This window comes from Sturnira hondurensis, unplaced genomic scaffold (genome assembly GCF_014824575.4).
Source record: "Sturnira hondurensis isolate 20B ecotype Veracruz unplaced genomic scaffold, ASM1482457v3 Scaffold0016663, whole genome shotgun sequence".
In the NCBI taxonomy this organism is placed as follows: Eukaryota; Metazoa; Chordata; class Mammalia; order Chiroptera; family Phyllostomidae; genus Sturnira; species Sturnira hondurensis.
Genome location: NW_028089294.1, coordinates 1,113,197 through 1,137,784, shown reverse-complemented (window position 1 = coordinate 1,137,784; position 24,588 = coordinate 1,113,197). Strand labels below are relative to the sequence as shown.

The following is a 24,588-nucleotide window of genomic DNA, read 5'->3' as shown; positions in this document are numbered from 1 at the left end:
GTAAGAAGCTGACACGGAGGCGGAAGGAGAGGTAGAAAGAAAAATTTTTTATTTACCTCTAATGTGTAATTTTTTTTGATCCCTTGCAGCTTTATGAATGTAGATAATCACTGTGACTCGGAAAAAGCCCTCCCCTTTTGTCAAGTCCTGCCCTGAGTCAAGCATCTGGGCCCCGTGCTACATTCTAGACCAGCTGCATTCCTGGCGAGGCAGTGACTCAGCTGAGTGCGCCCAGGGCCAGGCCAGGCCAGGGCACAGCAATTCTGTGCTTTAGTTCTGGGTCAGCATTCACCCAGACGGACCATTGGCTGTTCCTTTCTCTGAACAACTCAGTTAAGGAACAGTTCCTTCCCAATGCCGTGGTGAGAACAAGGGTGCAAGCCTATGGCCACGTATGGACTTAGAGGCTGCCTCCCATCAGTAGGGAGAGGAAATGCTCGTGGATTCTGTGCACTGCGCACAGCAAAAGGGCAAGCTGGGCATACCCTTGGTGGAAATTTTCTGGTGCAGTCAAGTGTTGCTCGCCCATCTGGCAGCCTATATCCAGTTTTCCTTGCATTCCCTTTGGGTCACTGTGCAGCAGAACAAAATGGCCCACAGAAGCAGCCCTGGAAAGATGAGCCAACGAAGATAGATTGAATCGGGAAGGGGGACCCCACTGCTGTGAACCGCCTCCTAAAAAGAATGTCGTGGGTAAAAACCTTACTTACCACTGAGTGGTGTGCTAAAATAAGAGGAAGTCAGCATGCAAAAAAACCCCAGCTGTGTAAAGTATAAAGCTTCTAGGGTACAACTAACCACATATACTACTTCCTAAACACTGGAGTCCCTTCTTCTTTCTCCTCTGCTACCCCCAAATAATCTAAAACAATCTTTGAACATTTACCAAACTAGGGGAGGGGCAAACTGCCCAGGGAAGGAAAAAAATAGCAGCTACTTTAGACACTTTTCTTTTCAGCCTTTGGCTAGGATTGTTTAAGTTATTTTTCATTTTCTTTTCTTCTTGGCTGTCTTGACAGCCCTTCAGGATTTCAGCTGCTTCCAAGCACAGCTCAATAAAGATTGTTTCAGAGAGGTTGCATATTCCTAAGATTCCTTAAATTTCTCTCTCTGCAATTTAGGGCATGAGGTTGAAAAGGACGAAGAACACCCGGACTGCACCATTTCCTGTGCAAGTTTCATGCAAAGCAAGCTGGACCTCCCTTGCCAACAAGAACAGAGGCAGTTCCGACTGGGAGGTGGGCTCTGCATCCTCTGGGACGGCAGTAGGACTGTCTGTCTTTTGAAAAGGCCCCAATAGGCCCAAAGGCTGTTTGAAAACTTTTTATAAAGAAGGGGAGGAAACATAGAAAGGAGATGTTTGTGTGCTCAGCCATTGAAAAAGCCAGTGCGTGTACTGTGGACTGCATTCCTTCACCAAATGTCTATTTGGCACACCTCCTGCACCAGGCTCTGTTCTAGATGCTGAGGGTAGGGCAGCAAAGACAACCAAGTGCCTGACCCCTGCGGGGAGTTTCTGCACCAGCAGGGCAGATTCATGAAGAGCTTGAAGAAGCCCTTTGCCCTGTTTCCTCCTGGTTGGGTGCATGCTGTCCCCTCCTTCCCTCCTTTGGGCTTTTGGGTCTGGTCCTTCTGCTGTTCCTTTTCCTGCATCCTTGGTTTATTATACCCTTCATCTTTCCCCTTTTTAATCACATGTCCCTTTGTAAACATCAAAGGAAAGAAAATAAGCAGGGCCAGGGAGCGGATGACAATGAGGCCTCTGAGTCATAGGAGGATGTTTTCCTATTTTTCATTTATATGACTCTCTTCTCAGAAGAACGGAGGCGCCTTCACGAAACCAACTCGCCTCTTTTTTTAGGGATTCCACGCTTGGTCTCTGATGGTCAAAATCCACTCTCAGTCATTTGCTGATGTTGTCCTACAATTCACTGGGGTCTTCAGAATAGCCTGGCAATCATTTCGTCTTCCCTAAGTAGGGTTTTTTGGGGGGTGGGGGTGGGGCGAGGTGTGTTTTTATCCTTTATTTAGACTATTAAAAAAAATCTCCACAGTCCCCAGAGTTCCCTACCCACATTCCACCCAACCTCCACACTCACCCAGTAAGCTTCGACAGATAACAGTGTCCGTACTTTGTAGAGAAAACGGAAATCATCAAAAGGACTCCCTCCATTCCTAATCACTTCACCTGCTATAGTCTGAAAGTTTGTGTACCCCCAATGTGATGGTATATGGAAGTGGGGTCTTTGGGAGGTGATGAGGTCCTGAGGGTGGAACTATAATGACTGAGATTAGTGGCCCCATACAAGAGGCCCCAGAGAGCTCTCTCGTCCCTTCTCGCATGTGAGGACATGGCAAGAAGACACCAGGAAGCAGGTCCAAATGCGCTGGTGTCTTGATCTTGGACTTCCCTAGACTCCAGAACTATGAGGAATAAACTTCTGTTGTTTATAACAAACCCAGTCTGTGGTATCTTGTTTATAGCAGCCCGAGTGGACAAAGTACAGACTAGATGAGTTATCTGCACCTGCATGCATTTTCCTCACCCCTGAACAAAGGAAGGGTGTCTTCTCAGCTCAGGCAGCCCCTGCACCAGAGCTTTGGAATCTGCCGTGTTCAGTCTTCTCCGAGAGAGCACCCCACCAGTCACCCCCTTCTCCGCCTTCCCCTCTGCTGGGGCCTTCCCTCCAGACTAACACCAAACCCCTGGCCGTTTCCTCGCATGAACTTCCTACTAAAACTAGGTCCAGAAACTCATCAGAGTATGAATAATACTATTTAAAAAAAAAAAAACAGAACAGGACCTAAGTAAAGATACTACTAATCGACTGTTGCATCTTTTGAAATTATTCTTTATATCTCTCACCTTCTACTCATATTGTACTTTCTGGGATATTTTATCAACTCTATTTTATAATCCTTCCAGTGAAATTTTTATTTTGCCAACCATACTTTTTCTTCCCAAGACTTCCTCATATTTCTGATCATTCTCTTTATAGTGTTCTTGCTCTTGTTTTAGGTAATAGTTCCTTGCTCTTGTTTTGAGGTAATAGTTCCTCAAATCTCTGAAAATACTGATTGGAGGTTGTGGGGTTTTTAAAAAAATAAGTTTTCCTCTGTTCCCTAAATTATGTCAGCTTTGTGGGATCCTCATCACTACTAGGCATATGCTGATGAATACACATATATATTGCTACTTCAGGTCACACTCCTGAACTCCAGATTTATATCTTTAATTGTCTAATGAACAATTCTGCTTTGATATCTTGAAGACACTTCAAACTGAACTCATATTTTCCTCCAAACTGATTTTTTATTTCAATAAATAGTAGTACCATTTATTTAGTTATACAAATTAAGAAACCTAGAAGTAATTCCTGACTGACCCTATTTTCCTCACCCATATTCAATCCATTAATTCCTAATGATTTTTTCTCGTTAATAGCAGTCAACGCCGCAATGTTTCCTAGTTTGTTGAAAAAACATAGAGGCTGCGATTTCTTGTGTCTCTCCATGGGCTTAACTACTCTGTCTCAGGGAAGGCAGGGTGACACATGAACCTTTGCACATTTCGAAAGGACAACCTGGGCATGTGAGCTGTGAGTCACCCCTCACTGTCTAGCTGTAGGGGAGCACGAATTATGCCCCTCCGGGTGGAGCATTCCCCACAGGCTGCCACAGGCTGGGTTCTCTGGGGAGCAGATTCTGAGACAGACATTATTGTTGACGGGGACCACAGTCTGCCACCCCCGAACACACCTTCTGGAGTATCTATTTTAAGCTGGTTATTTGGTTATTTTGAAGAAACAAGAGACTCAGTCTAGAACTTTTGACCCTCCCCCGCTGACTTGCCTAAAGGAATTCAAATAGAAAAAGTTGCAGAAAGGAAGGGAGTATCCTGGCTGGGAGCTCCGTGGATGGAGCACCGACCAGGGAACCAAAGGGTCGCCAGTCAGGGCACATGCCTAGGTTACAGACCAGGTCTCCAGTAGGGGGTGTGAAGAGGCAGCCACACATTAACGTGGCCCCCCCACCCACTGAGATCAGTCATTGGATGCTGCCCACTCCAAGAAGGGAACATGACTTTGGGCTAGTTGTTCTCTTAGCTAAGGCCATCCCTAAAGGGGGCCACTCACTGAGGGTACGAAGAGCACTCCCAGCAGCCGGAGAAATGAGCTCTTCACGACTGAAGAGGGATCCAGGTGGCACACCACAACAGTCACCTGAGAGGCCTGCCCTAAACTGGCCATTTACTTAGCATCTCATTTGGTTCCCACACTAAGCTAAGACCTCCACTGCAGCTTTTTTCAGCAATAAAATGGCATGTTTTAGAGTCCATACTTTCTTTTATATCTTAATTTCTTCAGAGATTTTGGCTGGGACAAGGGATGGTATTTACACCTAAGACACTTCTCAGTATCCTTCCCACCATTCCCTGAGATCAGGCCTTCCTCATCTCTTTCTTGGACAATAGCTGTTTCCTATCTAGCCGTCCTATCACCATTATTACCCCTCTCTAGCTTTTTTCTCCACACTTTAGCCAAAGAAGATTCCAAAAGTACAAACCTGATCATCTCACTCCCATTATTGAAACTCTTCCCTGCTTTCCCCTTGTCCTCGGAGGTAAGATCTAACCTTCTCAACAGGACTGAGAAGACCAGCAAGATTCGATTCGAGCTCCTTTCTCTTGTCTGATTCTCTTGACACTCCCTTATCCGCCTCCTCTGTACTTCATGCTCCAGGAAAAGTACTTGCAGTTTCCATCAGCAGTGCAACGCTTTCTTGACTCTATGCTCTTAAGATATTTCCTAAGATTAAAGGGCATTGAACTGTTTCCTTGTCCACCTCACGCATCTGAATATGAGTATCTTGGGAGCAGGGACACCTCCATGCCTACAGTAGGCACTCGGTAAGTATTAAGCGAACGCATGGACATATCCAGAAGGGATTTATGGTCCGTCACATGCTTATTTGTTAGCAATGGCCACTAACTATACAGAAAAATGTTTGACCTCCCTATTAAAAAGGCACTTTGAAACAAAGAGGTATGATTTTCCACTTAAAAATCAGAAAAGTTACTAACCAAACTACTTGAGGCGAGCAAAGGTATGGCAGAACATGTTTTTCTGTTGTACCCTCGACTTGTCCGCAGGTTCTACAGTGGGTCTGTCTTCCTTTAAAAATCAACAAATTAGAAAAATGTTAACACAGTTAGATTACGGTTACAGTCTGTGGGAGCCAGCCTCTGGGATTGCCCAAGGGCCCTCACTCCCTGGTATTCGCACCCTCGTGTAGTTCCCTCTCACATTTATTCCAGGGTTGAGCTGGGTGGTCACTTAAATGTGACATAAGTGATGATGTGCAACTTTCAAGATTAGGTCACAAAAGACTCTACAGTATCCATGTTAGTTTCTCTTTCTCTGAGATCACAGGCTCCTGAGGAAAGCCAGCTACTGTGTCGTGAGGGCACTCAATGGAGGGAGCCACAGGGTGGGACATTGAGGCCTCTTGCCAAAACGAATGAGCCTGGGCGCAAATCCTCCGGCCCACGTCAAGCTCTCAGAGGATGCAGCCCCATCTGACATCTTCCCTGCAATCGCATGAGAGAGCCTGAGCAGGGCCACCCAGTTAAGTCGTTCCTTAATTCCTGAAGTGGAGAAACTGAGATAATGAATGTTTGTTGTTTCAAGCTGATATACTTTAAGCAGGGTGGTCAACAGTCCCGGGTTTAGTCGAACTGAGGAATTTCCTGGGGTATGGGACCTTCAGTGCTAAAACCTGGGAAGTCCTGGGCCAACTGGGATAATTGGTTACCCCAGTATTTTTAAATATAGCTTTATTCAGATATAATTCACACACTGTTAAACTCACTCCCTAAAAGTTCAATGATTTTTAGTATATTCAGTTGTGAAACCATCACCACAATCCAATTTTAGAAACTCATAAAGAAATACCATACTCTTTAGCTATCAACACCCTGTCGGTGTATCGCACCCCAAACCCAGCCCTAGGCAAAAACTAATTTACTTTCTTTCTCTAGCCACCCTAGTTTTGAGGGTATTTTGTTATGCAGGAATAGATAATTAATGCAGGATTATGGATAATGAGGTGAAGGATCTTTTCGTTTTCATTTTTTTACTTCATATGTTTCTGAATTTTGCACATTTTCTACAGTAAGCATATTTTCATTTACTATAAAAAAGGGGTAGTATTCTGGTTTATTGAAAAGATGATGTAAGATTTCATAGAATTGGTGTTTCGATGCCCCCAGCATCCTTCTGCTCCGTGTTTTGATAATAACGTGACCTGTCTCCCCTGGGAAGCATATTTATCCCACGCCAGGTGGTCCTGATGTGGTTGCCAATCAAAGGACAAAGTAGACACTTGACTCAGGCTACAATAATCGTATTTTCTCTTCCAGTTAATTGGATCTTGAGTAGGGGCACAAAGGGACAGAGAGTGTTTAAAAATAGACATCAGAAGGCAGAATCCTAGAAAGTTCATTATAAAACTTTTGTTTCTAATATCTTTAACCACCCTGGTTCTTCTTCTTTCCTTTGGGCACTCAGTATTTCCTTTGATTCTGCAAGTTACTCCTATATGGCTCCTCAAATCTTTCTTAAGTCAGTCTCTCTTGTTTGCAACAAAAGAACTCTAACTAAGCTGTATAATAACAAAGAATATAGGGGAGTGGAAGAGTCTTGCCCCCTGAAAATAAACCCCATAAATCTATCACTCCTACACAGCAGCTTTTTATTTTTTTTGTATGACCTATTGGTTTACTTTCACATATTTAAAAGAATCATGTACATGTCATCCTACATTTAGATTTTTCTACTTTCCATTGTGCCTACAAAAATGTTAGCATTTCTTTTATTTATTATTTTAAAATCCATGTTATTATCTTGTACTGGTATATCATAATTTATTAAATCTTAATTGAGGGGTTGGATATTTAGGTTTGTTTTAGTGTTTTGCTAGCAGATGATTTTTAAAATGAACGTTTTCACAGCAAGCTTTGTGTTTCCGTTATGTCTTTCCTTAGGATATATTTACAAAATTGAAAAATGGATCTGACATGGTGTTATCCTTATTCCTTTAATGTATTTGAAGGGTTTCTTTATAAAGTGAGAGGTGGTTTTGTGCTATAAGCAATTTTGTATGTTTGAACTTTGATTTATAACACATTTTTAGATTAGGCAAATTCAGATGAATAGAATTTGCTTATAAATTGTGCTTTGTATTATGACTGGTATGCAGGTATTCAAGTAATTTTAATTTTAAAACTTTCATTGAATATAACATACATGAAAAAAGGGAGAAATCATAACAGAGTGAGCACTCTTATGCAGCCACTGGAAAAATCAAGCAGGACTGTTTGTACTCCAGAAGCCCCCCCTGAAGCTCCCACCCAATTATTACCCTCTGGCAGATAACCAAAATCCTGACTTCTATCACCATTGTTAATCTCTTCTGGTTTTGAATTTTCAATAAATGTAGCCTTTTGTGTATGGACTCTTTCACTCAACATTATGTTTAAAAGCTTCATCCATGTATAGCAGTTCACTCATTCTCATTGCAGTGTAATACTGTATTGTACAGATATACATGATTTACGGTACTGCATAGATACTAAGTCTGTTATACTATTGATGGAGATTCAGGTTGTTTCCAAATTTTAGCTACCACAGATAGAACTGGAACTGCTGAGTCATAGGTTGTGCACATACACGACAACTTTCTTAGAAGCTGCCAGTTTTCCAAAGTGGTAAACCAATTTGCCTTCTCACCAGCAATCTAGGACAATTCCAATTGCTTCAAATCCTCTGACTTGAACTTGTGCTTTTTCATATATTTATCAGCCACTTGAATCTTTTTTGAAGTGAAGTCAGTAACTCAGTTTTAGGGATCAGATTTATTGGTATATAATTTTCATATAATGAAATTCACCAATTTTAAGAGTACAATGTCATGAATTTTGCAACTGTATTCATCAATGTAACCATTGATGTAACCAATGTAACCATCATCACAGTCATGATAGAATCTTTCCATTACCCCCTACAAAGTTCCCTGATATCCTTTGAAATCAGTAAGTTAATATTTCTTTTTCTATTCTCTGAAAGAGCTTGTATAAGATTGGTGTATTTCTTCCTTAAATCTTTGAAAGAATTTATGGGTGATGTCATGAGGATCTGGAGATGTATTGTGTGGACATTTTACTCACTATTTGGTTTCTTTGGTAGATATAGGACTATTCAGGCTTTCTATTTCTTTGGCATTACTTTCTGTGAGTTGGTCTGTTTCAGAAGTTTCCCAATTCATCTAAATTTTCAAATGTATTAAGTTGACTAAAATATTTTCATTTCAACTTTGTAGTCTGTAGCATCCATACTGAGGTACCCTTTATCAAGCCTGATAGAGGTCATGTATCCTTTTGTTTGTTTTCGTTTGTTTTGTCTGTGTGATTTTGTTAGAGATTTACCAGTTTCATTCTTTTTTTCAGTGATTCTTCTCCACTGTGCATTTTTTCATTATTTTTTAACTGCCTTACAACTCCTGTGCACTGCACCTACATTTTTCCCCTTCACTTTATCATTCCTTCTTTATACTTTCTTCATGTTTAATTGTTTTTTTTAAAATAAGTTTTTAAAATGGATACTTATGTAATTCTTGTTTAAAGCTATAAACTGCAGCCCTAAAGTTTATAAATTTCCCACTAGACACAGGTTTATTAGCTACATCTTAAATTTTTTACATCATATTTTCATGATCATGTAGTTCAATATATTTTCTAATTTCCATTGTGATTTTTTTCTTTGATGGATTACTTAGAAGTACATTGCTTAATTTCTCTGTTTGGGAATTTTGTAATTTTTTAAAAATTGTTGACTGTTAGCTTAATTCTCTTCTTAAAAAACATGCCTTACATAATTTTAATTTTTTGAAATATGGAGAGGCTTGCTTTATGGCCCAAGGAATGTGACTTTTAGAAAAAGTTTCATGTTCACATGGAGCAAAGAGCATTCTACAATTGTTGAGTGAATATTGTGTTCATTTTGTTAGTCATGCTGTTTAAATGTATATTCTTCCAATATTTGTCTCTTTTTTTCTATGTTACTGGGAAATGTGTTAAAAGGCTTCACTGGAATTGTTGACTTGTCTATTTCTCCTTGCAGTTTCAACATTTTTTTCTCTTTATGTTTTTTGTAGTATTTTGCTAGTTGTGTACAAATGTATAATTGTTATATCTTCCTGATAGGATAATATTTTTATTATTGTGACATATCATACTTTATTTCTAATAATGTTTCTTTCCTTAAAGTCTACTTTATATGTTCCATATAGCTATACCAGCTTTTTGGGGGTTAGTGTTTGCATAAACTGTTTTTCTATTCTTTTAAATATTTTGTGTTATAAATTATAAATATAACTTATATCTTTTGTATAAAGCATATACATTTTTAAAATCAGCATGATGATCTTTGTTTTTTAATGGACTACTATGCCATTTGTATTTGTAATTAATTAATGATATATTTATTTTTACTATTTTGTTTCATCCCACATATTATGCCTTTTTACCTTCTTTCTTGCCTTCCTTTGGTTTAATTGAGTGGACCTTTTTACTATCATGTTTTCTCTCTATTTATATATTATATCACTTATAAATACTTTTACTATTACCTTCATGGTAGCCCTAGAGTTTACAAAATGTATCCTTGACTTGTTTCAGTTTAGTAGAATTCAATACTTTTACACTTCTAAGACAAGATATCCTAGCCAGCATCCCCATGAGAGAGAGGTCTATAGCTTTCTGATCTGTTATTTTGGCGTGGGCATAGGTCTTCACCATTTATGGAAACTGACTCTTCTCTGGTTCTCTCCTCCACCGGAGTTCAAAAGATTCAAATTCTTCTGAAGTCAAGCTGTCCCTTTTTCTTGGAGACCTTCCCCTTCCAGATAATTGAGTCTTTTGCCTATTTGGGGCTTTAGGAAATCACTACATCTTAACCTTCCCACTAGAGAAGAGAAAAGTACTCCTCATTTTCCATGATAAGCCCACACGAAAAAACAAGACACGACTTCTCTAATCAACTTACCCTGCTATACCTACTAAATATTTTGGGGGTTTTGTGACCTTGACTTAGAATCTAGCCATAATTGACCACATTATTTCCATCAGAAATAAATTCCAAGTTATAAACACTTATCCTTTAGGGAATTTTGAGAACCCAGTATATTCATTATGTAAACATTCTCCATATAATAGCAGTTTCCCTGCTTCTCTTCTCTAACTTGCAGAGACCAATGGTAGGCCTTGTCATTACTGATCACTCTGTGTTAGGGCTTTTCTTCAATATTAACACCTACAACAGAAGTGAAGATGAGGGTATATATGATATTTTACCAAGGTGCAAGAAAATTTTATCTTTAATTTTCTTTGCCAGAACACAACTAGAGATAGAGGTAATAATTTCAGAGCTACAACTTCCCTGAAGTACACTTCCAAGTTAAAAATGCAGGCATAAATGCAGAAGTAGGTATGTATTTTGTAAATACAGATGCAGGGAACTGTGTTTTAAGTGCTGTGGCACTTAGGCCAAAAAGCCACAAGATAGTAGCCTAGTTTAATAAAATATTACAAAGGTCACTAAGGAAACTCTCCAAGGACAAAATGGTGGTAGTTTTGACCTAAACCATCTCAGCTGGTGCTTATGCTAAAAGTAACTGTACTGATTCCTAAATCTATCTCATTTTGTGATACCTAGCTTTTCATTCTGGGGAGAGACAGTGCAGTCCAGACCTGTGACCATTTCCTGTGCTCTCTAGCCAACATCCTGGACTACTCTAGACTAACCTATTACTCTGAGCACTTCTTACATGATAGGCTAAGGGTAAATCAAACTCAAAATATTCTTTTCTTCAAAACCTTTTCTTATTCCACAGTAGAACAACCTTTGTTTTTCAATTTCTTTGGACCACTATTCCCATGGCTAATCCAATAAATACTGAAGAAAGGATGATAACAAGTTGTATTTGTATGTGGTTACATAGTATATCATAAGAGAAAATGTTTTTCCAAAATTCTTTGTAAGTTTGGTCTAGGATTGCCTGAAAACTGGAAATGACGTATAGGACAATTCCATAGTCATAAAATGAACTTTTAAAATCTGCTTTCTCCCATAAGCGATCTTCCATACTTAATCATTCAAGAGCTAATTATTCAGAATGTGTAAAACACAAACAAGTTATCTTCTTTTCCCTTCTGCTGCCTGAATTTTGGTCATTTCACAGATCATTAGTATTCTCTCTCTGGGAAAATAAAAGCAAATGTAGCTCAAACTACTATTTTCAACTTTTTATGTAAAGGTTTTCTAAGAAGGGTTATGATTACTGGTTAACATACCACTTTTCTTTAATAAGTAATGGGTTAGGCTCCACTGGACATGGGGAAGGAATTTAAAATGTCCAAGATGTCCCTGCCTATAAGACTCTTACAATATAATTGGGGAGACATGTTTGTGTACAGTCAAATATTTATGCAAGGAAATATATATTGAACAACTTGAAAAAAGTATAATCATACAAACATAATGTACAAAAGAACTTTATAGACCTAGCATGATTTAGAAAAGAAAGAGCAGAGTATGGACTTACAAGATTGCTATGGACATTCTCAATAAGATAGTGAAACTTGAGTTAGATATCAAAGAATGAGTGGAATTTCAATACAGGAAAAGGAAGAGAAAGAAGAAAATTCTGCACAAAGAAGAAAACACAAGAAAATCCCAGAATTCCACAGTCCAAGGCCCATATATTCAAGGTCTGCCCAGAATGTATCATGCCATATAATATGAAAAACAGAGACATACTGGAGGAGATACAAGAAACATTGTACATAGGACAATGATGCCTCAGTACCCTTCAAAGTGGGCACCTTGGGACCTCATACAGTTCTCCCAACTGCCATCAGCTGTTCCATCATATTTTCCTGAATCTCACCAATGTTCTGAAATCTCTTCCCTTTTAAAGGTGATTTTAGTTTTGGGAAAAGCCAGAAGTCACAGGGTGCCAAATCTGGGCTGTAGGGGGCTGAGTCACCTTGGGTGATCCGAGTTTCACCAAAAAACTGGATAAGATGCATGAGCAGGCACATTGTCCTGATGAGGCTGTCAATCACCAGTTACCCATAGTTGTGGCCTTCTGAATCATCCAAATACTTTGCATGGAGGAATGTTCAAGCTTAATGCAAAATTTGATGCAGATTTGTTACTCTACTTGTTCAGTCACTTTGAATGCAAAGTCCACACACTACACACGCTCACTCAATGGTGTCTACTGCCCCCACTGACTAGTCCAATGAAGTCGTCATTGTTCACACATGCCTGCACAGTCCTGTCCACTCTCCTTGGTTGCCAGGTTATATCAATATCACATGAACTGTTCTCATTGTGCTAACAATGGCTGGACCTTTTCCAGACAGACTTCATGTACATGCATACAGAGTATAGAAAATAATATAACAAACTTGTCTTCCCCACCCAGCTTTGTCCAATATTTACTTTTTGCCATACATGCTTCAGAACCACTCGAAAAAGACATAATAATAGAGAGTTGACTAAGGGCTTCTGCATCCTCTATCATTATTCTTCCTCAGCAGAGGTAACAACTATCCTGAAGTTGGAGTTTATTATTATCACAAATATTTTAAACTGTTTATCATACATGGAAATAGGTAGTACTGCTTCATGTGTTTAAACTTAATACAAATGGCAGCATACTTTGTGTAGCTCCTGCCACTTTTTCCCTCAATATTCTACTTCCTGAGGTTTGTGCATACATATTCTAGTTCCAGCCCTAGTTTATTTACTTTAACTACAATATAGTATACTACTATGTGGCCAGGCAACAATTTACTTATCCATTCTCAGGCTGATGAACACTTAGGTTGTTTCCAGTTATTTTCCAGTTATAGACAATGCTTCAGTGAATATCCATTTACATGTCTCCTTATGCATCGAAGGGAGTTGGGTATACAAGTTATATAGAAAAGTGGAATTGTTAGATTGTAAGATAAGGATATCTTTAGCTTTAATAGATATTGCTAAATTGCCCCCCAATGCAGTTGTACCAATTTATTCCCCACACAGTAGTGCATACGAGTTCCCATATCTTCCTTATCTTTGCAAGGTGCTATCACTGGCTTGGAACTGCCAGGATACCCTGAGTCGATTCTTGCTGTGCACTGGCTGTCTTTGTGGGTGATGCTCGGCTTTAGAACTCTCTATGACCCAGCCGAGCCAGAAGAGCAAAGAAAGGAGTGGTGTAGTAGTTGAGGATTGGGTGCACGTTTTATTCCCGTTCACAGCCCCAATATCTAGTACAACCTGGAATGCAGTGAGCAAGGCTCAGGAGATGTGAACTTGACTGGAATCAATTATCAACCTCGATCAGTTTCTAAGCTAAATTTCCCCATCTGCAGTTATGGATAATAATACAAGGAGTCATTCCAAAAATAGAATGAGACATGAATGTGAAGACATCCTTGTTATGGAAGTCAGTAATATTATTTTCATTTTGAATGCGTAAATAAACAAGGTCCATACACATTTTCTGACTCTCACTTAGAGATATCACAATTCTACTGTCTTTATTTGTATGACTCAAATTTACGACATAATCTAATGCCTCTTGCACTTTCTAAACTTGTCACTATCCTTGCAATGGCTCCTCCTTCAGGCCCCTTCATCTCCTCAAATTCGACCGGCCTAAAAGTGAACTCACATTCATTCCAAATTTAGGTCCCTCTCAGGACTTCCGTATTTTCATTGTTGGCGTATTAGAAGCGTGTTTATTGGCCAGGTGTGGTATTATCTGAAGAGCAAGAGAATCACGCCAGCGAGACTAATTAAGAGGCTTGCACTACCAAGCAGAAAACAGATAGCACTCAGATTTGCAGACATGGTGTTTGGGGTTTATGTGGAATGCCCAGAGAATGCCCTCTTTAGGTAAGAAGACACATAAACCTTAAATATTGGCATCAGCAATGTGTTATACTTTTAGGCATTAAAAATTCATGCAGACATTTTCAGATATTGGTGCTCAGTTAACAGTTTTGACATTGAGAAAGAGAAAACTGTGTGTATGAACTCCACACTTACGCTTTTAAAAGGCTATTCACAAATATCATAAAGGAGCTTAGCCATTTGAAAATAAAATACAAAGCAGCAGGAACTTTTCACGAGTTTCCTTCCTTCTGTTCCTTTTATGATGAGAACAATTATTCCATCAACACATGTTTAAACTATTCTGATGGTATCAGATGCTCAGCTGGGCAGGTTTGTACTACCAGATGAGTCCTAATTTAAACATATTTTTTTTTCAAAAGTATCTTTAAGTAACCCAGATGATCAGATTCCAGGCTGAAGTTTTGGCTTTTAATACCAAGAAGAGGCATGCCTTGATCCAGATTGGTTTTGCCCTGAGTTTAGACCCAGTAAATGAATCTGCTTCCTGGGTCTGGCAGAGATCTGGGTCAGTTTGAGAAATGGGTTACCTTCATATCACCTTGAGCTGTGAGCAGGAGGTAAAGAATAACAAAAAAACTCCTGCCCTGGCTGGTGTAGCTCAGTGGATTGAGCGCGGGCCTGCGANAAAAGTATCTTTAAGTAACCCAGATGATCAGATTCCAGGCTGAAGTTTTGGCTTTTAATACCAAGAAGAGGCATGCCTTGATCCAGATTGGTTTTGCCCTGAGTTTAGACCCAGTAAATGAATCTGCTTCCTGGGTCTGGCAGAGATCTGGGTCAGTTTGAGAAGTGGGTTACCTTCATATCACCTTGAGCTGTGAGCAGGAGGTAAAGAATAACAAAAAAACTCCTAACACATGATTTAAATTACTCACCTGGGCTTTTATTTCTATTTGGGGGGGGGGCTTTGATCAAGAAAAACGCCAATCTAGGTTTTCATTGAATCAGCAATTTTTTCCCCCTAAGAGATGAACATTCTAGATCCATGGGTACACGGCTTTACTACAAGTTTTGTTAGGGATGGGGGCTGGAGTCCCCCTAAGGGAGTAAGAGGAACTAGAAAAAAGCTTCTAAAGGAAAGGCCAGTAATTACCCTCGGGGCAGTAATGTACTCTGGAAACACAGTGTATTAACCATATTTGTTCCGAACCAACTCAGTGTGGCCCAGCGGTGGTCTCACTCTGGACTTGGAACTGGGGTACAGGGCAGTGCCCTTTCACTGAGGATGAAAAAGAATCTTAGGCTCTGTGTTAAACTAAAGGGAACCAGGGAAACACTATGATCTAATCTATCTTGGGTAACAGATAAATATAATCAGGAGTTTCATTAAAAAGATGATCACAGCATCTTTCAGTGTATCTCCTCCCCCGCCTGCACTTCCTTACAATCCTTTAATATTTTATTGTCCATTTTTCACATAGCTTATAATCTTAAGGATTAGTTGTGTCTAAAAGGGTATCAATCACCTACAGTGCAGACCAAAGGGCACTCCCTTGAAATGCTGGCTTCTCAAGAATATAGGAGGTTCCTGTCTATGTAAGGCTCTGGGTTCTTGTCTACCCCATATTCGCAAGATCTCACCTGATAGCAATATTGAGCAGAGGAACTATGTGCTCTGTTTTGTTGGTGGTGTGAAAAGATGATATCTGGTCCGATAAACTGTTGGCAGGGCAGGACCCTTCTAGTAGAATATATGAGACCCGGTTTCTTTCTTGTCCCTGGAATTTTATGGCAATCAGGTTCAAGGACACCTCTGATGATCTCATTCAGAGGGAAGCAAATATGTCTTTTGGAGACGTTTCCTGATTAGGAGCCAGTGGCAAGGTTGTATCTGAGGATTATATGATTAGAGATTATAATATAAATGGCATCCCCTGAGTTGGGCACCACGGTGGCCCTGAGTTTGTTGCAGCTATTAAAACAACTGAATCAAACTTTAGGTGACAATATCATAGTCAGATAATAGGTATTTATAATCCTTCTATAGCCAACACTAAACAGACTGTATTTGAAACACTGAGCTTAAGCCTTAGCGCCAGAGTTTAGAAATATATTAATATATTAAATGCATCCATAAGAGGGGTCCAGGTGAGCTATATGAAGATCATGATACCTGAGAGAGGTTGGAGGGGATCCGGGAGAATATAACTAAGAGGAGACATAATAGCAGAAGAAGGAATATGAATTGTGATGGTTAGGTCAGCACTGACCTCCATAATGATGAATCTAATGACACTGTTCTGTCTCCCTCCTCTTCAGTCTCTCATTGACATTCAACACTGTTGATAACACTCCTTCTTTGCTTCATTGATCCAATTATACTAGTTCAGCAGACGATAAAATTGAATTAGAAATGCAAGCTTCTTATATGTGGTCACATCTGTGAAGGATAAAGAGGAAAGGGAGGGAAGAGTCTCAGACTACAATGGGCCTCCAAATGCCTGTGATGAAAGAGAAAGAAGGGAGAAGGAACGGGAAGCCTGGGTCTGCAAAGCAGCTCTGAGAAAGGCCCAGTGAGGCCAATGGGGAGCCCAGAGTAAAGACTGCCCACATGAGGAAACTGCATTGAGTAAGAATAGCTGGCCTGCTCAGTCACCGGTGGGGAGCATCCGAGGCCAACGAGACCTCTGCAGGAATACTGTGATGGGCCCCAAAGGCATGCTGGCTGGAGGTTGCCCGGTAGGCACACTCTTCAGAGCAGGTGCCTCCTTGAAGGGAGTCCTAGTGGTTCTCACCTGTGGCTGCCACGCCATTTCATCTCCACACACCATACTGAGTGCCACCTTCCTACCCTCTTTTGCTGGATTCTCTCCCTTTGCTCACATTCTAAATGTTGGGGTTCCTTAGAAACCCATTTTCTTCCTATTCCATGTATCTTTCCTATGAGAATTCATCTCAATTCACAATTTCAAGTATTACCATTTATTGAATGTGGATGCTAACTCCATATGTTAATTCAGGCCATCATTTTCTCTTGCCTGGACTCCCCCACAAGGGTCTGCTAACTCTTCTCTGTTCCTATTTTCGGTCTTGCCATCAGCCTCCAATTCATTCTGCATGCTGTGGCTAACTGGATATTCCTGAGGCTCAGAGAAGATTATGCTACTTCTGTACTAAAAAACCCCACCAATAGCTCCCTTTTGTTCTCAATAAGAAACCTAAATTGTGTAACATGATTTACATGCCCCTTCGTGGACTGGTTCCTGATAACCACTCTAGCTTCCTCTGTCACTCACCCCAACACAGCACCTTTCATTTCTTTGAATGTTACATTTATACCCATGGTACAGAGTATACCTTCTTGCCTGACTAATTCTCTAATTATCTTTTAAGTCTCAGCTTAGAAGTTCCTTCCTTTGTGAAGATTTCTAGAACCTGCAAAGACTAGATTCAGTGCCATCCTATATGATCCCAGGCATTTCCTGATAAAAGACACAGAGGGCAGTTAAACAGCATGGTGCTAAATATTAAAAATGTAATAAAAGGAACAATGTTTTACATATCAGAACTTTTCTTGATATATATATATATATATATATACTGCATTAGGTAGAAAGGAATACTATGGTAAATAGTTATATGTGGGTGATAGTTCTCTCAAGGGATATGACAGGCAAACATCCTCAATCCAGTAACAACCCCACCCCCACCCCCAGCCCAACTCCAGGCATTTGGAAATATGTGTAGCTATTCTTGTTGATACCAGTACGGCTGGGAGTAGTCTTGGCATCGGGGGTGGAGAAGTTAAAATGCATGGGGACAGTCCTATTCTCCTATTCAAAATGCTAATAAAACCTCCATTGCAAAACACTATAAGAGGTAGTATGCAAAGCGGGGGGCAGAGCTGAATTGCTGAGAATAACACAGTGGAAGCTGAGAGCTGACACCTGAAGATTTTCATCTTCACCCACTCCCTATACAGAGCTCCACTTCACCTATAAGTAAATGTCGAATACATGCTTTTAAAAATAATTGTTTAAGGAAAATTTTAAAAATATGCATTGGTTTAAACAGCCAAATTATTAGCCTAAGCAGCACTTAATATTTCCTGGTTCTGCTTCCCTGCATCCCAGTATTAATCTCACTGTAAAAGGATTATCTGAGAACTTGTCTCTACCCTCAACTTGAGTTCAGGGATCATGCACTATTGTATCGCAGGGATGTAATAGAATTTGGCACACCTAAGAAACCCAACATATATTTCTGAAATATGACTCATAAAATTAAAAAATTAGCCCCGAAATCTTTTCTAAATGTCAACCCTACATGTTTATCACTAATTTTACATTTCCAGTTGAACACATCAAACTTAACAGGTACAAAAGAGACCTATCTGCTTTGATCCAGTGCTAAAACCATCCCCAAATAACCCCAGTTCCTTTTATTATGGCAAATGTTATCGCCTTGTTGGGATCCTCCCAATTATCTAAGCTAGAAGCCTGCATGTCACCCATGTCTCTGCCTGCTTTCTCACTCCCCCAAACCTGTTAATTCCATTTTCCAATTATCTCTAAAGTTCTTTTCCCTTCTCTTCTTCCTCAGCACCTCCAACCTTAATTCAGGGTCTTCTACATATGTTATTGCATTTGCTTCATTAACTGCATCTCCATTCCCCTCCCCAATTGCCCTTTAAAACATTCTAAAATGTTTTTAAAAATAGAATTTAATACTTTGTGGGTTTACTGTGGTGCCAGGCACTACTGCCTTTTACATGTATTTCCTTTTTGACTCTTTATGGCAGCCTCAGTTTGAAATAATTTCCCAAGGCCATTCAGAAAGCAGACAGAGACAAGATTTAAACCCAAGTGGCCTGGCTCAGAGCTCTGCGAGGCTAAGCTATATAGCCTCCTGGAACCCTCTGCCATACTGCTTCACATGTACGTCTGTGTCTGATTCTGCTCCCCCACTGGATGCCCTGGTTGTGGTAAGTCTCTTTTGACCTAGGGCTTGCTTGGTATTCCTTTCCCAGAGCTGTTGATGTACCGGAAGTGAGCAGTGGTGATGTTGGTGGTTGTGACACAGAGCTGGTACAGAGCCCAAGGAATTCCTAAGGAACAGACCTCTGAGAGGTAGAATAGCTGGCAACTAACTACTACTGCCCACTTGAGCCTTTATGTGCTTCCTACTGTGCCATGCTTAACATGGGCCAGTGCTTTAAGTTGCTGTAGCTAAATGGCCATCCTGGAGCATAGCACCACTTCCTCATTTGTCTGGCTGACTCCAGTGAATTCTTAAAATTCTAGCTTTATCATCATTCGTATCTTCCTATGTACATTAATGCCCCTCCTTTGTGCTTCTCACAGTTTTCAGACCGCAAACTCCTTGAAGGCAAGGAGTATGGCTTTTCTTCTCTGTATTCTATACCACTAGAATCTAATAATCATTGGCTGTAAGTGCATTCATTACAAGGAGGCAGATTTTGGCATAAAAGAAATTTTAAAAAGTATATTGTAAAGAGAACACAGACTAGTGGCTAAGAGTCTGGACTTCATGTTATACTACATGTGTTCAAACTTCAGTTTCCTGTTTTACCCTGAGCAGTTTAATCTGTCTGAAAAAAAATGCAGACAATAATACCTATGTTGTCAAGTTGACAACATAGAATATGAATTAAATAAGATGATACATGGAAAGTAATTGACTCAGTTGCTGGCAACTTATAAACATTTAGTATGTGAGATATCACCATTTTTATTATGATGTTGTTATTATGATTATGATCATTCAGTAGCACTATCTCAAAATGAGGCCACTCACTTTGGAAGCAATGAGTTCCCTTCTAGTCATTTCATGTGTCCATAGGTTCTTGGAACTGTGGGGAAATGACATACAACAAAATCAATTTTACCACAGGTTAATTGATATGAACGAGAGGTAAGTTCCTAGGGCATCTCATCAACATAATAACAAAATGCTGAACAAACTGATGTTATTCAAGGACCTGCTGTATTCAAACAGCAGTAAACCCAAGAGAGATGCTGTAGAAGCAGTTTTGACTTAGACTGGATGATTTCTAAGGATGCTGCTAATCACAGAAGAGGGACTATTTCTCTGATTCAAAGAAAGTGTGATCACTAGTGTTACTTCTAGCTAAGTGAAAGAGCGTTAGAATAGGAAAAAGACATCAAATTTGGCTGCATGTACAGATTACAAAGCAAAAATATTTCATCCTCTATGAGCAGTCAATTGTACAGGCATTTTTATTTATGTTGAAGCTCACATGGCCAATCAGGCCCTCACATGAAAATCCATCTCTTTTCAAGAGGACTAGCTTGGCCCTGCCAACACAGAACAAACAAAACTTCAAAGACTGTTCTGGCCCTACTGAAATGTCTTTTCCCTTTGAAAGAAGTCTATTAGTGATGCAAATGCAGAGTTATCTGCACAGATGATAATCCTAGCAAACAAAACAGTGAGACCATTAGAACGGTTTTGTGCAGCATTCAGTCCTGAGAATCCTGAGAATTTGGCATTCCAGCATTCAAAAGGCAGAGAAAGAAAGCAGAATGGTTCCTATTTGGAATAGTTAGGTCTGCTTACCTATATCCTGGACTGATTATCCTCACATTTAGCTTAAAGGGGCCAAACAATCCTCCAAATGTGGTCAAGCAGAAGGAAGGCCTGCAGTCTGGGTCCCCAGCAAGTGTCTTAAACAGGCAAAAACAGGATCTCTGGCCATGGAATAACATTTAGGAGTTTAATTCTCAAAGCCTTAAAGTAAATCCGTCTAGAAGAAACCCAATGATGTATAACCATTAGGCAGCAATTTAAGCAGTATGCTCATATAACTGATGCTTTAAAATCATTAAAAATTAGACAATTGTGGAAAGGCTATTTGTATAGGTGAATAGATGGCCATATTCCAATATTTTTTAGTCAATAGATACTCAAACTTCATTCGGAATTTAGTAAATATGCAATGTTACCATAGGCAAAAGGATTGAAAAGTTAAAAATGTATGAAGCAGTTAACCATAAGTAGTTTGCTTGACTATTGTTTGACTAGATTTATTTTATCCGGAACAGGTTTGATGAGGTCTTGTTCCTCAGGAGCCAGCAGGCATTAGGGAATATTAATGGTCAGAGGGTGTGGTACCTTAGGGTATTAGGTAAGTATTTCTGAAGCAACACTCCAAAGTGGGATTGCCGAAGTGGCCATCACCTGCTTGATTAAAGCTTTTGGAAATGCCTAATAGCAATTTACTGAGATCAGAAAATTAATCCTCCATCCCCACATGCTTTCTTGGCCAGGCATTAACAGCTGGCATTGGTGTCCACATAGACTAGATGCACTGCTCGCAATCTGTGTCCTAAGCACGGTGGGGCTTTGGGTAGGTAAAGAGCTTCCAGATCATCACGTGTTTACATTTCTGGTGCAGGAATGGGACTTGTCCACCCTCTCCACAACCTCACCTTTGCAAGGTTGCACGTCAGCCTTGCAGTCCCCACCCGAGTCTTTGTAAATCCAGACGTCTCTGGCGAGGAGGTTAATCAATCATTGCCCTGCCTGGCTCCCACGCCCTGTACACGGGCTGGCTGGCGGCCGCTCTGCGTGTTTTAGCTCCCAGAGCTTCCCATGCCCAACCCGCTCCACTCGCCTCTTTGCCAGCCCTCGTGGCTTGTCCTCTTTTGCACCCTGGCAGGCCAACTCCAAGGGCCCCAGTGCCTGTATCGGAGCAAGCACTGTTCACTTTTCTCAGGACGACCTCTTCCCCGCAATCCCAATAAATCTGTAGCACTCGTTTGTGTTCTCTGTGTACCTCCTTCTCAAGTTTATTGGGAACTGATCCGGAAACGCAAACTTTGTCATTAGGGGAATCAGAAGTACACAAGAGCTACTTTCTGCCTGTCCTTCCCGCAGTCTTTCGGGGCAGGAAAACCTTTTCAGGCTTTCCGAAAGTCCGCAAACAGGAAAGACGCGGCCGCTCCGACCGAGTACTGCCCAGCTGCCCGCTCCGGCCCGGTAGGCGCGCAGAGGCCGAGCGCGCACGGGCCCGGCGCGCGCGGGGCCGGAGAGCGCTCCCTCCGGGATCGCGGCTGCGCAGTCGGGCGGGAGTCGGGAAAAGGGGGAGGAGGGTGGAGGAGCCGGAGTAAGGGGAGGGGGAGGAGCGGCGAAGGCGGAAGCCATGTTGGAGTTTCACCCGGAGCGAGGGGCTGCGAGCGTTCTCCTCTCCCTGTGGGTGTGACCGGGGTTCGGCGTCGCGGCTGCGGGGGGCGGGGACGGTTAGCCCGGTCGGCGTCGTCCGCGGTGGCGGCGGCGGCGTGAGGGGAGCGGCGGCTACAGCGTGGAGCCAAGCGATTGTGACCTCCAGGGGAGCCGGGGGCCGGCCGCGGCTTCCAGTCTCCGTGTGGCCCCCTGAGCGCCCCCCCTCCCCTGCCCGGGAGGGAGGCGGGGGGCACCTGGGGCCCGCCATGAACCCCGGCTTCGATCTGTCTCGCCGGAACCCGCAGGAGGACTTCGAGCTGATTCAGCGCATCGGCAGCGGCACCTACGGCGACGTCTACAAGGTAAAGACCAGGGGCCGCGCGCCGCCGAGGCCCCGGGGTCCGGACCTGCCGCGGGGAGGGCCGGGGGTGCGGCGGAGCCCGGGTGTCGGAGTTCGCGCTGCCTCTCTGCGGGAGGCGCTGGCGCCTGGGATCCGTGGGGGAGGCGGAGCGGGCGCCCCGGGCTTCGCTGCTTTGGAGCGAACAAAGGGCCAAATGTTTAACCCCGAGACCTCCAAGTCCTTACCTGAGCCCAGCCGTGGACGTGCGTTTCCCGGGAGGGCTGAACGCGAGCGGGCAGCTCTGCTCACCATAGCGCAGAAAGGGGCTGGGTGTTCGTTGCTTTGGCCGGGTCAGTGCGAGGAACCAGTCAGCAGGGGGTTGGCGTGTGTCAAACCTGCGAGCTTCAGAAGGACGTTGCATTATCCGCTGTCGGTGGGGCACTTCTTCCCACCAGGCCCCGTTGTGGTTATTACACTGAGCAATCTCCATCGACAGCCGCTCAGTTTTTAGCCTTTAACATTCGCATACCAGTTTCTTTCAATTTTCTAGGTAATGACTTTTTGTAGTAAAAGCGATCTAGTTAGCGTGATTTTTTTTTGGAAGAGAGAAACTGTTTTCTCCAAGTCCAACTGGACTTTGATCTTTGATGTCTTACTAAAACTGTTTTTTTTTTCAGTGACCCATATGTATGTTTGTTTTTTTGTTTGTTTTTAACTGAATTGAATACATCGGAAAGGTGCTGGTTGGACGAGATTAGAATTCAAAGCCCATAAAGTAGTACAGCATTCCTCTTGTAAAGGGTCCACTTCTAAATGTGGGAGATAAATCACTCTTCCCTGGCCAGCTCAACTCTTGGCCTCGCAGAGACTGCCAAGAAAGGAGGAGGATGGTGCCAAATGTGGCAGCAGTCTTGATTTAGTTGTGTATCTTCTTACTAGTAACTGAAGTGGAACAACTCCTGTTCCACATCACACCTGAGGATGCACAAAACTTAGTTTGACTTTGGAAAGTTTCGTCTTAACTTTATTTTGCCCGTGGTTAAGCTGTAGGTTTTTACTTTTACTCCTGTGCCATGCATGTTCTTAGATATTTAATACGGTGCAGCCTGTATTCTGCATTAGTCTTGTTTTGTGGATGATTTGCTTTCCACCATCTCTTACCTCATGACTTTCCCCCATAGACAGGTGTATTGTGCACACCTGCTATATAAGGTACTGGGCATCAAAGCACTTGGGTTGTAGCAGTAAAAGACATGTTCCCACTTGGAGTTTATATATTTTTTGGACAGTAACAACATTAAACAATCATTTAAATAATTATTTCATTGCAGTCTTATTTTGTGTTGCAGAGAAGAGAGGATTAGGATTAGAGTTATGAGAGCATTTAACAGGATGACATGATCTCCTTTAGGGAGTCAGAGGCAGTGGGGAGAGATGAATTATGCCAGATAGAGCACATTTGGTGAAGGCTCTGAGGCCAGAGGTGAGTAAGGATCTGTAAGAATGCCTGCATGGCCTGAGCAACCAGAGAGGGAAGATGGCCCTAGATCACCAGGTAGGTCTCCTAATCTTGTTAGGAGGTGGGACTCCTCCTTAGGACAGTGGACAGTAAAATTAAGTTTGGGTTTTTAAAGGATCTATCCACTGTGTGGGTGGTGGAGATTGGAGGGGGAAGAGCAGTTACGAAGCCATTGCAAAAGTTCACGTAAAAATAACCATTGTTGCGTTTTGGAATTGGTGGTGATTGTAAGGATTGAAGTGAATGGATCCAAGTAGCTTACAGCTGGTTAAGGGAGTTTAGTTATATCAGATGAAAAGTTAACTGAAAGTTTTATAATGTATACACCTTAGGTGGCAGTATGTACAGTGAGTTCTTTTTCAGTTCTTTACAAGAATAATTGGCCAGGTATTTACTATATTTAGAAAAAACAGCTGGTAGTTAAGCCATATGATTAAAAAGTAAACAAATTAAGGTCTGTAATTTCCTGAGGACATCTAAGTACAGTACAGATATAAACTGATCTTGTCATCTTTCTAAAATAATAATAAAAGTTAACATTTATAGAGTGT

General features: G+C 41.5%; 1 protein-coding gene and 1 long non-coding RNA gene across 7 annotated transcripts in view; one reads left to right on the top strand and one right to left on the bottom strand.

Moving 5' to 3' along the window:
- Positions 1-22,849, bottom strand: part of LOC119001482 (uncharacterized) — a 30,176-nt gene extending 7,327 nt beyond the window's left edge. Inside the window, exons 1-4 of one of the 2 annotated variants that reach the window (XR_005069578.1) lie at positions 22,764-22,849; positions 20,574-20,760; positions 19,791-19,845; positions 16,244-16,413 (exon numbers count right to left, since the gene is read on the bottom strand). This is a non-coding gene — a long non-coding RNA (uncharacterized LOC119001482). The remainder of the gene's footprint in view (positions 1-16,243; positions 16,414-19,790; positions 19,846-20,573; positions 20,761-22,763) is intronic. The other variant, XR_005069577.1, reaches the window with a different exon arrangement.
- MAP4K3 (mitogen-activated protein kinase kinase kinase kinase 3) overlaps positions 22,134-24,588 on the top strand; it is a 126,395-nt gene continuing 123,940 nt past the window's right edge. For 3 of the 5 annotated variants that reach the window (XM_037066915.1, XM_037066912.1, XM_037066910.1), the window contains exon 1: positions 22,134-22,540. In XM_037066915.1, the coding sequence (XP_036922810.1) occupies positions 22,445-22,540 (96 nt within the window). In that variant the 5' untranslated portion in view covers positions 22,134-22,444. Of the gene's footprint in view, positions 22,541-23,940; positions 24,002-24,588 lie in introns of those variants that run through there. The other 2 variants (XM_037066914.1, XM_037066911.1) reach the window with 2 other exon arrangements.